The sequence below is a fragment of the Strigops habroptila genome, chromosome 14 (genome assembly GCF_004027225.2).
Source record: "Strigops habroptila isolate Jane chromosome 14, bStrHab1.2.pri, whole genome shotgun sequence".
Classification (NCBI taxonomy): domain Eukaryota; kingdom Metazoa; phylum Chordata; class Aves; order Psittaciformes; family Psittacidae; genus Strigops; species Strigops habroptila.
The window spans coordinates 772,467-786,157 of NC_044290.2; the positions used below are offsets into that span (position 1 = coordinate 772,467).

The window sequence follows — 13,691 nt, forward strand, 5'->3', positions numbered from 1 at the left end:
CACATGTGGTTTTCTAATGGTCTTGCTCTTGCTGGGCACCTCTGAGCAGGGGAAGGTGTTACGGCAAGTGGAGAAGCCCCGCTAGGTCCTCACTGCTGGTCTGCAGCCCCAGTAGCCCCAGTGTTAATTGCAAGGCTGGGCTATGAGCAGAGCTGGTGGTACACTAAAAACTTCTTCAAATATAAAAGACTTGCTGCAAGAGGAGCCAAAGGTTCTGAGTCTTCAGTTTGAGTCTTCAGTTTTGCACAGCAAAGCTGGGCCGTGCAGCTGAAATACACCCTCCTCCTTGAGCCACTGGGCGTTGCAGAACCTCACAGTGGAAATGTTTCTACCAGTTTTCTCCAAAATCTCCTTCAGGGAGCTGTGGGGCCACAGTAAGACAAATGTCTGGTTGAAAAAGGCAACTCTGCAGGGGCTCTCAGTGAGTTCCGCTCCAAGGAACACACCTTGGTGTGCCTGCTGTCTCCATCTCCTGAGGGGTGCGTGAGCTGCCAGCTCTGCTGCCGCCTCCTTGAGCTCATGCCCATCAGCTGAAAACCTGCCAGAAAAAGCTTTAAGTAGGTAGTACAGCCAGCACCTCTCCTCCTCCAGCCTTCCCTGGGGACAAGAGGACATCTGTGTCCTCTGCTGTGAAACAGTGATTTTTGCAGAGCTCATTTGCCCTCTTTCTGCCCCATCCTGTGGCCCTGCCTGTGCATCATCACCTCTTTTCTTGCCTCTGGGTGTTAACAGCTGCTCTTCATGACAGGATATGCCCAGCAGCGATGTGGAGCACTGGTTCCAGCAAGTGGTGGTGGCAGTGGAGTGTTCAGGAAGCGAGGCCGGCGCCGACCGCGGCCAGCACGTGGCGAGGCTGGAGAAGATCCACCACAGCATCCTTGGCTCCTCGCAAGGAGGTGAGCTCCCAGCCAGCCATGCACGGGGGGGCTGGGGAGCCGAGCCAGCTGGCAGGACCTTGCCTCTGTGCCTTCCTATAGCTGTCCATCCCCACCTCCCTTCTGCCTCCACTTCAGCAGCATCCATCACTGGGATCAGGTCCTTGCAGCCTGGCTCCTTGCAGTGACCTGAAGTCCAGGATGGCAAACTGCACATGGCAGTGGAAGGCAGATTTGTCAGCTGAGGAAAGGGACTGTGGCAATTGCTGCTGCTAATTCAGGTGCCCTGAGCCCCAGAGTCATATGTCTGCCATTTGTAAAGGGTGGACAGACTTTCTAGTGCTCTACTGACATAAGATACATCCTTCTGTGGCCCTGGCTAAGGAGACACTGTGCATCACTCCTTGAAACCCCCTTGTACGGCTGTGGTGGGCAGTGGTACTGCCATGTCCTTCCATCCCTGGCAGTGCTCTGTTCCAGCCTGGTGCCAAAGGGGCTGCACAGACTATAACAAATGTTCCAATCCACCAGAGCTCCTCACACAAATCTTTGTCTGAGGGAGAGGAGGAGGAACATCTCCAATGAGCTACTAAATTGTCTGTCTGCTTCTCACAGAACCATAATGGGATAAAAATCACCAGCAATGGTGGGGTGAGAGGGCTCCCTTGCATCTCAGCTGAGATTGCGAAGAGATAGCATGGGCTATCTCAGCTGGGGTCTGAAGCACAGCACCAGTGGGGTTCATGCACCTCTGTGGGAAAACTGCTCCTGTGTGTTACAAGCATCCTTGTCTCCCACAGGCAATGCTCCCCTGGGAGGGATGCAGGGTACTCCTCTGCCCAACCCCAACATCAGCTTTCACCTCTGGACAGAAGACGACCAGCTCTGTGAGTGCCCGGGGGGGCTGTAGGGGTCTTCAGTGGTGCCTGAGGCTGAGAAGCCTGTGCAAAATGTTTCATTTAGCCCTGATTCTTGAGCAGTGAGTTTCATAACCTTTGCTGAAAGGCCAGACCCGTGGAGGCTCGTGCTGACTGTGGGCTGATCTGTTGGCATCAGATCAGGGGATTAGGGGGGAAAAGGGGTAAAGGAGATGAGGAAAGAGCCCCCGTGGGACAGGCTGCACCAGGATGTGCCCAGAGTCCCTGATTTGGGTGATACTGAGCTCTCTTCATGGTGCAATGCGAAACAGGACTGGAAGAGTGACTCTTCTTGGAAGAGGTACTGGCACGAGAAGAGGGGATGTGGGGCAGGACTAGAGCTCAGCCTGCTCTCAGCTGTATTTCCCTTCTCAAGCTCCCTCCTGCCTGCAGGGAAGGAGTTGGTGCTGTTCATCCGCCCGCTGCCGCAGGGCTGCGAGCCCGACTGCCTCAGCCAGGACCTGGACAGCTTCGAGATCCAGGACATCATTTCGGACTGCGAGTGCTGTGAGCAGAGCCGCTTCTCCGTGCTCTCCACTGACAGCGGCATCGAGCGAGACCTGCCCGCGGCAGGCGAGGAGCCCTTCGCGCCCTGCAGCGCTGAAGCGGAGCACTCCCGGCTCCACAGGAAGGGTGGCATCAAAAAGAAGCCGTCGCCGCTGGAGAGCGTGGCCTTCCTGCAGGCTGGCTGCAACGGCCCCGGGGCAAAGCCCCCCGCGAAGCTGCAGAAGAGACCAGGCACCCCCCCCGAGCCGGCAGCCCCGCTCCAGAGGCTGCATACCGCCCGCATCCTGCTGCTGGGCGACGACCGCATCCTGGGGCGCCTGGCCCAAGCCTACCACTCTTTGAGGTAACCAGTGACCACGGCCTCTGGGGGCCTGGGGAAGGGAGGACAGACCGGGGGCTTTGCTCTTCAGCCTCTTAAAGCAGCCGAGATAGCTGTGGGAGGGGTTGGGCTCCAGCGTTACCTGGGACAGGGCGGGACCTTGGTGTTTTGCACCCAAGCATGAAGCCAGGCTGAGAGCTGGGCTTGTTCAGCCTGGAGAAGAGAAGGCTTTGGGGACACCTTAGAGCAGTCTTCTAACACCTAAAGGGGCTCCAGGAAACCTGGAGAGGGGCTTTGGACAAGGGCCTGTAGGGACAGGCCAAGGGGAATGGCTTTAACCTGCCAGAGGGGAGATCGAGATGAGCTCTGAGGCAGAAGCTCTTCCCTGTGAGGGTGCTGAGGTGCTGGCACAGGGTGCCCAGAGAAGCTGTGGCTGCCCCATCCCTGGCAGTGTTCAAGGCCAGGTTGGACACAGGGGCTTGGAGCAACCTGCTCTAGTGGAAGGTGTCCCTGCCCATGGCAGGGGGTTGGAACTGGATGAGCTTAAGGTCCTTTCCAGCCCAAACCAGTCTGTAATTCTAAGATTCAAATGCATCTGATTTCACTGGCTGCATGGCATCATTTGGCTCTGTTGGTCCAAATAACGCACAGAGCGAGTTCTTCCCTTCTGTCCATGGAAGGAGTTAAATGAACAATAAATGAGGCAAGACATTTTCCTATGCAAAAGGGGAAAATCCTAAAGAAAAGCTGTTTTCCAGCTGGCTCTTCCCAGCTGGTTCACCTGGTCCAGGAGAGCAGCATGGGGTGGGTCTGGGTCATGGTGCAGGCAGCTGAGCTGGGTGCAGAGCGGACCACCAGTCCCAGCTGAGAGCCTGTCTGCAGGACACTCCTTTCCCCCATCATCTCTCCTTGCCCACGCTGGGAACCCAGGGACATTGCTGCCACTCTGTGCCACTGGGCAAAGGAGGCGTATGAGAAGGGCATGTGCTCCTGTAACAGAGCCACTGCGGTCTCCTGGCACTGCCCGGCCTTGGCAGGAGCCACGTTCTTCCACCTTCCCCTTGTGACACGGCTGCTTATTTTCCATTTCAAGGAAGCGGGAGACACGGCGTGTTTTCCTGACTCCCAGGCTGAACCTGCAGTTCTACTACATCCCAGTGGTGACTGGGCAGCCAAACACCTTGGATGTTACGGTGGGTCCGGGCTCTGCTGCTGGTTGCCAGCACCCAACGGTGGTTTGGGAGGAAGAGGAGGGGATTTACTGGAAATTCATATCCATTAATGCCTTGTTACTAGAACAAAGAGGATGGGAGCCAAGACAGGCTGGCTGGGCTCAGTTTGCAGACTAGCTTCAGGAATCCATCAGCCTGAGACATTCAGGTTGCTCCGATCACCCTTATGGGTGGTAATGCACAACCGAGAAGTGGTATTCAGTTTTGTTTCTATTGCCCAGTTACAGGAGGATTGAGGGAGCTTTAGCTGATGCTTTTCTCACCTCCCAAACACCTATAGGAAGTGGTCACCCCTTACTGAGAGCTTTGCCTGCTTGGTCATGGCCCATTTTAGCTCTAAAGTCACTACCTTCCAGTCTATCTTGGGCACATCTCTTCCCCTCTGGTAACTTCGAGACAGCAATAAATAAACAGTTGCACTTCTCACAATAAGCTGGCCTAGAGCGGGCTGAGTCCTGACAAACATCCCATAATAAAAGTGGGTATTTCTTCTTTTCATTCTTCACTTAGTTTTTGCTCTTGAGCACCTGCTTCGTGAGTGCTGCAAGAAATGTTTTGCCGTCTTCTCTGGACCAAGCAGGGAAGGGGGAGGGATGTGGGAGCTGCTCATGGGACATTCATGCCCCAGCTCCCTCTGCCTTCTCTGTGTCTCCTGGTATTCTGAGCCATGCTCATACTCTGAGCTGTGTGTTTCTCCCACAGGACCAGGCTGCCTCCGGCCAAGAGGAGCTCTGTGAGGTGGCTGGGTACCTGGGCAGAGCCGACCCGTGGTACGAGAGCAACATCAACACTCTGTGCCACATGATTCCCAAGCTGGCCACCATGGTATGAGGGAAACCTGCCCACCTCCCCAGCCCAGCCCATTCCCCAAACACATCTGCCATCCCTGAGCATGAGCTTGTGCCCTGTGGCTCCTCCGTGCCCCAAGACGGGCTTGCTCCCTGCAAAGCCACCCCAGGGCCCCATAGCAGAGAGGTGCATGTGGCTGCACTGCCCCAGCCCACAAGACCCATTGGTGGGGTTTTTTGGCCAAGGGACAGGAACTGGCAGATTTCAAGAAAGAAAATGTAAATGAGGCATTTGCTGAAATCCCCCGGTTCTCATTTCCCAGCAGTTTGAACCGCCACCGGTAGCCTCCAGAAAGGGGTGGTAGGTGGGTGCAAGCCTTCGCTGCTCCTGTTTGAGTACTTATGGCAGGGCTCAGCGCCGCCCTGGGCCACAGCTCATTGCTCATCATTTACCAAAGCAGGTGTGAGGGTTTGTGGCAGTGTTTTTGAGAAGTGACTGTGGCTGATCCATGATGTGATTTGCTCTCCACAGCCTTCCTCACCCAGCAAACATCTTGTGACTGATCTGTTCATCACTGATGTGATTGCTTACTATGTCCGCATGGGCATCCAGCCTGTCTGCTTCCAGGTCTACACTGTGAAGGTGGGTGCCACATCTCTTGCACCTTCAGGTGGCCCTGCAGGGCTTGTAGAACCCCACTGCTAGCAGAACTGTGCCAAGTCAGCAGGGTCTAGTGGCTTACAGCAGATCTGAGCCTGCACCTCTCTGCTCCTCAGCCTGTCCCCTCCTTGCCAGGCTCCTAGATCTAGTGACATGTAGCTCATGTACATCATGTAGCACAGCTCAGGCAGAATCAGTGATCCTGGGAAGGCTATTTCAGGATCACACAGGTCAGCAAAGTGAGTCCTGAAATGTAAGGGCACAAATTTGCTGCTCTGCTGGATTGGGGATTGCTCAGCTCTGGCTCCTCCTGCTGCTTTGGATGCTGGGAGCAAACAGGAGTGTTCTCAGTGGCTTTGCCAAAACCTTCCCGTGCTTTGCAGGGCCCTTGCAGGCCTTTCTGAAACACCATTTTCTTTATTTCCTGCCAGCTTGTCTCTGAAACGGTATCAATGACAGCTGGCACTTGGTATGAGAGCAAAGAACTACTGCATTCGGTCACGTAACATCAACTCCCATCCGCTCCCCTGGCAGTTCTCCCCCTTCGAAGCTCAGGGTGGCACTGATGCACATACATGCCTCCTTTTAGTCTACACATAGCCAATGTGGTAACCTATGCAGCAAAGGAGCAGCCATTCCATGAGCAAACTGGCACGTGGCTTGCGAAGAGCTGGAAGAGCTTTGATAACTACTAGTAGAGTATCAGCAGGACTTGAACTGATAACATGGAGCTTGTAAACCCCTGGATTGGCAGGTCCTCAGCTTGTGTGGTTGCGAATTTGGGGTTTTTTGGTGAATTTTTATTTCACTCATTTCCCCTCCAAGATAAAAATCAAAAGCAAGCGAGAGGGTGGGTGACTCAAGCAGGGGAAGAGGAACTGACTCCAGATGTGGTTTTCAGATAGAGGTGCCCAACCTACCCTGTTGTCACACAGGGTGTGATGCTGCTTCAGCTGGAAACACTGGGCCTGGTCTGCCTTTTTTGGTTAAGAACACACTGTTCCTCTTTGGCTGAAGAGAGTTTTCCTGGAAGTAAGGGTCGAGCCCCACAGGAGCTGCACGTAGGCTTAGGAGGTGTTCTTCAATACCTTATAGAATCATAGAATCATAGAACAGTTTGGGTTGGAAAGGACCTTGGGATCATCTAGTTCCAACCCCCCTGCCACGGGCAGGAATGCCTCACACTAGACCACGACACCCAAGGCTCTGTCCAACCTGGCCTTGAACACTGCCAGGGATGGTGCATTTACCACTTCTCTGGGCACCCTGTGCCAGCGCCTCAGCACCCTCACAGGGAAGAACTTCTGCCTTCTTATATCCAACCTGAACTTCCCCTGGTTCAGTTTGAACCCATCACCCCTTGTCCTATCACTACAGTCCCTGATGAAGGTCCCTCTCCAACATCCTTGTAGCCCCCTTCAGACACTGGAAGCTGCTCTGAGGTCTCCACGCAGCTTCTATTCTCCAGGCTGAACAGCCCCAATGTTCTCAGCCTGTCTCCATACGGGAGGTGCTCCAGCCCCTGATCATCCTCGTGGCCTCCTCTGGACTTGCTCCAACAGCTCCATGTCCTTCTTAAGCCAAACAGCTTAGTGTCATCGGCAAACTTGCTGAAGGCACATCAATCCCTTTGTCTGTCTTCACATTTTGCTCAAAACAAGCCCATGAAAAGGAAATATGAATAGGTGTGAAGTGACCAGCTGATTTTAGGTGCATGAGTTAGAAATTACATGCGTTGAAGCTCAGCCAGCACCCGCAGGCAGGCCTGGAGGCGGCTCCCCGTGCCCTGGGGGCGGGTGGCTGGGAAGGGACTCGTGTGAGTGTGCAGTGACACCCAGTGGAGGGGACGGTGCCCGCGGTGCCCGGGGACGAGCTGCTCATGGAGATCGTCTCTCTTCCAGGTTTTCTTCAATGACCCGGCGCAGGAGCCGGCCGAGGACGTGTTCCTCACGGAGCTGCGCACCCAGGGCCAGGAGAGCATCTCCCACAGAGGTGCGTGTGTCCCCTGAGCTGAGCCCTGCGGCTGCCGCCCTGTGCAGGGTCCTGCCCAGCTCCAGCTCGCCCTGTCCCTCAGCCGGCAGCAGTCAAGCTGTGCCTTTGGCTGGCTCCAGGACCCTCTGAAGTTGGACCAGCACCATGTTTTTGTCGAGGAAACAAGCTGGGCTTTACAGCCATCTCTTTTGCCAGGTGTTTTCCCTATTAGAAATGCAGCTTCCTTGAGTTGCCAGTGGTGAGAAGGGTGCTTGAAGACTGGACCATTACAGAGGTCACATCCAGCCCTTCCATCCATGCACCCTGCTGTCTGATTCAATGGATGTTTGCCATTGCTGATGGGCATAGACCCTTGAGTGAGTCCATCTGATTGGACCTGTTAAGTGCACAGAGCCTCATCTCCATAAGCAAGGAGAGAAGGGCCAGTGTGCCAGACCACAACTGCTGTGTGACAGAGGGGGTGGCATGTCCTATGGGAGGACCCCTCTGCTGACCACAGACAGGTGGGATGAGCGAAATCTCAATCCTGCCCAATTCCTTCCTCGCAGAGTTAAGCACGACCAAGAAGAAAACAACCCTCGATGGCCCTGGCTTAGATCTCACAGTAACGTACAGAAAGGTAAGTGGGGCTTTCAGCAGCCCAAAATGTCTCTGCTCACAGGGGTACCCCACATGGCACAGATCTCCTGAAAGGAGTGCTCTGTCTCTCCTTTCTTCTGGAATTGCACTCCAGGAGAGGACAGGGAGCTCCTGGCGAACTTTAAAAGCCTGTTGCTTTACCTGGCATGTGGGAAAACCTGCACCCTCTCTGCCAGGGTAAGCTAACAGAGCCTTGTCTGCAGGTTGTGCTGAGCGATCGGGTGAAGGAGCTGACTACGTCCCTGAGGTCCACAGGTCTAGTGATGAAAGCCATCCCTGCTGAAGAGGCTGAAGGTGGGTTCTTCCCGCTTGGAACCATGTGAAGAGAGTTTGCTGAGTTTTCTGGTGCTTGACAGAGTAAATCTGACTGTGGTACTTAGTGCCAGTTGTGCCTGGGCTGTGGTGGTTGAATCAGTGACGGACACATGTCAGTGTCACCACAGTCTGTGGTTGCACGGTTCCTCATGAATGATGTGTCTGGGGCTCCCTGTAATGTGAGGTTCAGTTCATCGTAACCATAATCTAGGCTTGGCATCATCTTCCTCTTGCTGCAGCCTTCCTCTTTCACCTTGCCTTTAGCATAGCCTCTGAGGGCTCTGCACCTCAGACAGTGCACCCAAATGTGGGATCTGGCAACAGCCCCACTCAAAGCTGAGCCGAGATCATGCCATGTCTAATGCTAACACGCTGCTTCTGTTGCAGGCTTGGTGTGTCTGAATGTGAACATCACTGAAATTGTTAGGATCAACAACTTGTCAGGACGATCCTTCTCAGTAAGTAGCTGTGGATACTCATGGTCCTTGAGGGGACAGACAACACATGGGAATCCCTTACAACGAGGGTGAAAGGGGAAACACTCTCTGGGGAGGAGAAGGCTTTGGGGTCACTCTGCTCAGAGAGTGTTTTGCCATTACTTTCCACGGAAAAGTCTAGATTTTTGAGCCAACACCCAAAATGCCATCCCTGCTGGTCAACGTCACGTTGAATCCTGCCTCAGGGGACCCTGAAGGACTGAGCTGATGCTGGGTTTATTTGACCCCAGGGACAAAGTGGAGAAATACAGCTTAGCCCCAGCCATCGTGGCTCCATTTGGGTACAGGAGAGGGTCTGTAGTTTTGTGATCAACTCCATTAGCTCCTCACCTCCAGCTGCAGTGCCCTCCCCAGACTCCATGTGTCCACAGAGCTCACAAGAGTAGAGCTGTTGGAGAAATATTTGAACAAAGCATAAACAAGGAGCAGTAACTTCATAGAATCTAATTACCAGCTCAGAAAGCTGGATATACCAGAGATGGGACTGGAAGCTTGAGCTCCTGTCCTTCCTGTTTTACATGAGAGGTCAAACAGACCCCAGAGGAAATGCTGCCCCATGGGAATGTGTTGCTGCAGTTTAGGTGGCATTAAGTGTTATTGTACTTTGGTCATTTGGGCCTTGGAGCCTACAGTCTCTCAGCTGGTATTTTTAGCTTGCCAGCACCACCTTTTGCTTATTTTCACCTGGCTTTTGGAAACACCAAGGTACTTCAGTTCGTGCTGCTTGCAAAGATAAACCACAGCCCTGGAGAGCAGACCGTGCCCCCTCATCAGACATCCCAAACCTTGCAACCTGTGCAAGCATTGCCAGTTTGGAAAGTTTGCCCTGGCAAAATTTGACTGGGTTGTAGTTACAGGAAAAGAATTCACCTTGTGTCACATCTGAGGTTAAAAAAGAGAAATGTCATAATTTGTTCCTTTCATACCCATTGTGCACACACCACCCATCACCACATCCTCCTCTCTCCATCCAGGCTGTGGCAAACAGGTTGAAAACACGCAATATCAAAATCAGGAGCACAGAGCAGAGGCCCTTCACCGTGTGTCTGGACAAGGACAGCAGAAGAACCTACAGGAATGTGATCAGGTGAGAATGCCGCACGTGCCAGGCTCTGCGCATCTTGCCGTGACCCTTCATCTCTCCCTGGAAGGGCTCCCGGGGTGGCAGAGCTGTTTCCCACGTTGACCTAGTCCTGATTCTCCTACACAACTAAGGACCCATGGGCAAATACATTGCTTTGTCAGGGAAAGCAGGGCAGAGTGGTGCTTTCCTTTGTGGTTTTGGGGGTGGTGTGGGAACTGAAATGGTTCTTCCGTTTTAAGTAAGGTGCTGTCACTAAGACGGTAGAAAGATAGGTACCTCCAGAGACAAAGTGAGATCTTAGGTCTTCTTAATTATATAATGGAGCTGATGCTCTCTCCACTGACTGCATTCCTCACCAGGGTGTCTCAAGCATGTGAAGGTAGGGGAAGAGAATTCAGCCCTGTGAAAATACCAGGAATCAATGTGCCTATAGTAGTTGCAGTGACATATGATGTCTTGAGAGCAAACAGACTGGTGGTTCAAGGTCCATGAGCCACATGGAACATACTGTAAAGTGAAATTCTGAGAACGGAACAGAGCCAGGCTAAGGACACTGGTTTTCTGGTCAAACACTAATGCACATCAGCTTATCTTTCCAGCCAAAACAGTTGACAAAGCATAAAAGCAGCTGCACGTCTCAATGTGAGAGTCTTCCCTTAGCAGTCAGTGGAGAGACCTGATGCTAAGTCAGGCTCTGGCTCTAGAGGGCAGATTTGCACATGCAGTAAATACGTTCTTGTGCCGTTGCAGCGTGGAAGTGTCTCCTTGCCTAGAGCCCAGCTACTGCTTGCAAAAGACAAGGACGATGAAATTCAACCTGCACGAAACAGAAGATGTGGGGCTTGTGAAATACATGCCCAAGTCTCTGCTGTTGCCTATCAACACATTTGCAGGCGTCATCCAATGAAGAAAACGAGAAAAAGCTGGTGTGAGAGATGTGACATTGGGTCATCACAGAGGAGATGGCAGAAGAAAACACACTAAAAGCCACCAGCAGTGATTTTACGGCAGTAATAGTGTGAAATGCTGCAACAGCAGAGGTGGATGGGGCTGTGCCCTGCTGAATGGCAGCGATGACCAGAGCTGACACCTCCTGCCAACGGGCAGAGCGAGGCTGAAGAACTGAGTTTTAACCTTTTGCACAAGTCAGGGAAAACCTTTGAGCTGCTTCATTTCAGGGAGCCTGGGGCAGACACAGCTGGGGTGAGGGCGCTGCCTGTCCTCTGGGTCACAGTCCCTGTCAGTAACATCTATGATGGTCATGTATCACAGCCCGGCAGGGGATCAGGGCCTGTTGTGCAGGGTTCTGCACAGCACACTCTTCGTTCTGGCACAGGGTGATGCATTTGGGCAAATCAGCAATTATCTCCCTGACTGATTTAGGAAAGCCTGACTACAGCTGGGAGAGCCTGGTGTTTAATGCAACTTCTATGGGAGCCAGTGGAAAACCTGCTCTTGTTTCCAAGGGGCCACATAAACAATGAATGGTGTGAAACTGGGACATGGGGAATCTGGTGCAATATTTGGCAGTGATGAACAGGGCAAGAATAGCTTGGCCTGCCTGGGCAGTGCTGTGGGATATGCTGTAAATGGTATAGATCTGCTTGAAGAAGAAGCCATCATTGAGCAGACAGTGAAGCAGCACAACAGCTCTGTGATGTCTGGGCTGAACCTTTTAGTCCACCTGGGATTTCACTGTGGCTTCGCTACACAATCTCTCCACATCTGGTCTGGAGCCTCATGAGCGCCTGTTACATACCTCCAGTTGTACATCTCAGCAACAACCACCTACAACCCCAGCAGCAGCAGACCTCTGTGAGGTCAGCCAGCAATACCTCTGCATCCCAGTCTGCCATGCAGTCCTGGTTTGATCCATGTCTGCTGCGTGGGTAAGAGATGTAGACGAGTGCTCCTAGGATTGATGGGTGGGCAGGATGCCTGCAAGACTTCTCTGTTCCTTTCCTCTGCTGCTGCCATGGTGTAGAAACACTCCCCTGGTTTGCAGATGGGCAGTGACAGGCTCAGACTAAGCTGCTGTACAGGATGATCGTGCAGGAGGACCCTGACTCCATTCCACTCTGTGGCTGACTGAAATAACGGAAGAAACACAGTGCGTATTTATTGACTTTCTGAATGTGACCTGTGGTTTCTGGAGTGTCTCCAGGGAGTCTTCCCTAAATGCACACTGGAGGGGATTTGGGGGGTTCCTTCTATGGCACTATCGGTTTTTTATTCTCTCAGCTCCCAGATAACTTGTTACTTGGGTTGCCTTCACTCAGGAGTGCTTGCTTGGATCAGCAGCCCAAGGAAAATGTCCTTTAGCTTTGTATCTGTGCAGAGCAGCTATTCCCAGTCACTTCTGGCTGTCACTGATGGGGAGTCCCTGTGCTACAGGGTGATGCTGACCCAGCTGTGGTGGCTCTGGCACACCCCGTGTTAGCCCTGGTGGCTGGGGACAAATCCACCCCCTCTCCTGTCTGCACTGGGTCTGCCCAGCCCTGGGGAGCTGCACCTCTGGATCATCAGTTCAGTTTCTGGAGTCACGCTTAGAACGAGGAGCCCCACTGCAGGTATTGCAGCCTGGAGCACCAGAGAGGAGCTTCCCTTGTGCAGAACTGCTCTGAGCGTGTGGGTTCTCCTGGCTGGTTAGATCCCATGGAAATCTTCCAGTTCTTTTTGCATTTCTTGCCATCTGCACAAGGCTTTCAAGGGTTCAGCATTCAGATTTCCCTGTTCCCTCTCTTTGCCAACAAGCACAGGGCTGCCATATTCCTGCTTCTGTCCCACACTATCACCTGGCACAGCAGGCATCATCGCTTCCCATTCCCAAGCTAAAGGTTTATCCACTCTCACTTTGAACGTATCATGCAGTCCAGAACAACCACTGAAACACACTTGTGGGGGCATAGCAGCTCTAGAGCTGGCAGCATGTGATGGGTTATTCAGCAGTGTGAAAAGCCTCCAGGTCCCACGAAATATTTAATCGTAAACCAGCACCAACAGCTGAAAGATCATGTTGGGCAACAGCAACGTGACCATTTCCTAAGGAAACTGCCTTGAAATGCTGGCAGATGTAGCCCCTTGCTCCCAGCTGAGCCAAGCACAGTCCTCAAGCCTTCATGTTCTTCCCCAGGAGTCAGATGGCTGCAAGATCTCAGCAACAGCATCTGGTTTTTCAGTACTGTTCTTCACCTCACAAGTCAGAAACCGTTGATCCTCACCAACACCACACTTGAGCAGTGAACATTTTGGTCCTGGAGAAAGCTGAAGTTCAACAGGAGGTTCAGAAACAAGCCAGGAAACCCCTGCTTGCACCAGCTGTCCTCCTCTGAGCTGCTGCATAGGTAACACAGAGCTCAAAGCGGGGCCAGTGGCTTTTCACACCTCTGTCTCTTCGGGGCCTCCCTGAGGGGGTTCATGTGCCCCTGCACACAAGGCAAATGCTTACAAAGCCAAGAGACTCTGCGCTGGGTTGGAGTGTGATCTGCGGTGTCCAGAGTTTACTCTGTACAGCTGTAAATGATGTAGATGGATTATAAGTTATTTGTATAGTGTCGGAGGTGATCTGTGTCAGAAGGTGCAATCCTTTTAAAGCCAATTTAAAAAAAAAATATATATTTAAAAAGCCAGCAGAAACTGTCAGTTTGGTTGGGTTTTTTATGTTTGCATGTGGCCTGGGGTGGGTGGGGAATAAGCTGCTAGGAATAGAAAGACATCAGTGTCATTTGGCCCTCTACGGCTAGTGTCTTCTCCCCGCCATGGGGCTACACGCTGTGTTACACAGACAGGGACTTCATGGTCAAAGAGCTCTTTACAAGGGCCTGTAGGGACAGGCCAAGGGGAATGGCTTTAACCTGCCAGAAGG

General features: G+C 52.8%; 1 protein-coding gene across 1 annotated transcript in view; it reads left to right on the forward strand.

Annotated features, from left to right (window-relative positions):
* PIK3R6 (phosphoinositide-3-kinase regulatory subunit 6) overlaps nt 1-13,455 on the forward strand; it is a 35,671-nt gene extending 22,216 nt beyond the window's left edge. Inside the window, exons 9-20 of the mRNA XM_030506439.1 lie at nt 749-896; nt 1,676-1,762; nt 2,186-2,642; nt 3,712-3,811; nt 4,553-4,675; nt 5,171-5,281; nt 7,201-7,291; nt 7,840-7,910; nt 8,134-8,224; nt 8,633-8,703; nt 9,717-9,829; nt 10,577-13,455. Coding sequence (XP_030362299.1) covers nt 749-896; nt 1,676-1,762; nt 2,186-2,642; nt 3,712-3,811; nt 4,553-4,675; nt 5,171-5,281; nt 7,201-7,291; nt 7,840-7,910; nt 8,134-8,224; nt 8,633-8,703; nt 9,717-9,829; nt 10,577-10,733 — 1,620 coding nt within the window. The 3' untranslated portion in view covers nt 10,734-13,455. The remainder of the gene's footprint in view (nt 1-748; nt 897-1,675; nt 1,763-2,185; nt 2,643-3,711; nt 3,812-4,552; nt 4,676-5,170; nt 5,282-7,200; nt 7,292-7,839; nt 7,911-8,133; nt 8,225-8,632; nt 8,704-9,716; nt 9,830-10,576) is intronic.
* The last annotated feature ends 236 nt before the right edge of the window (nt 13,456-13,691 follow it).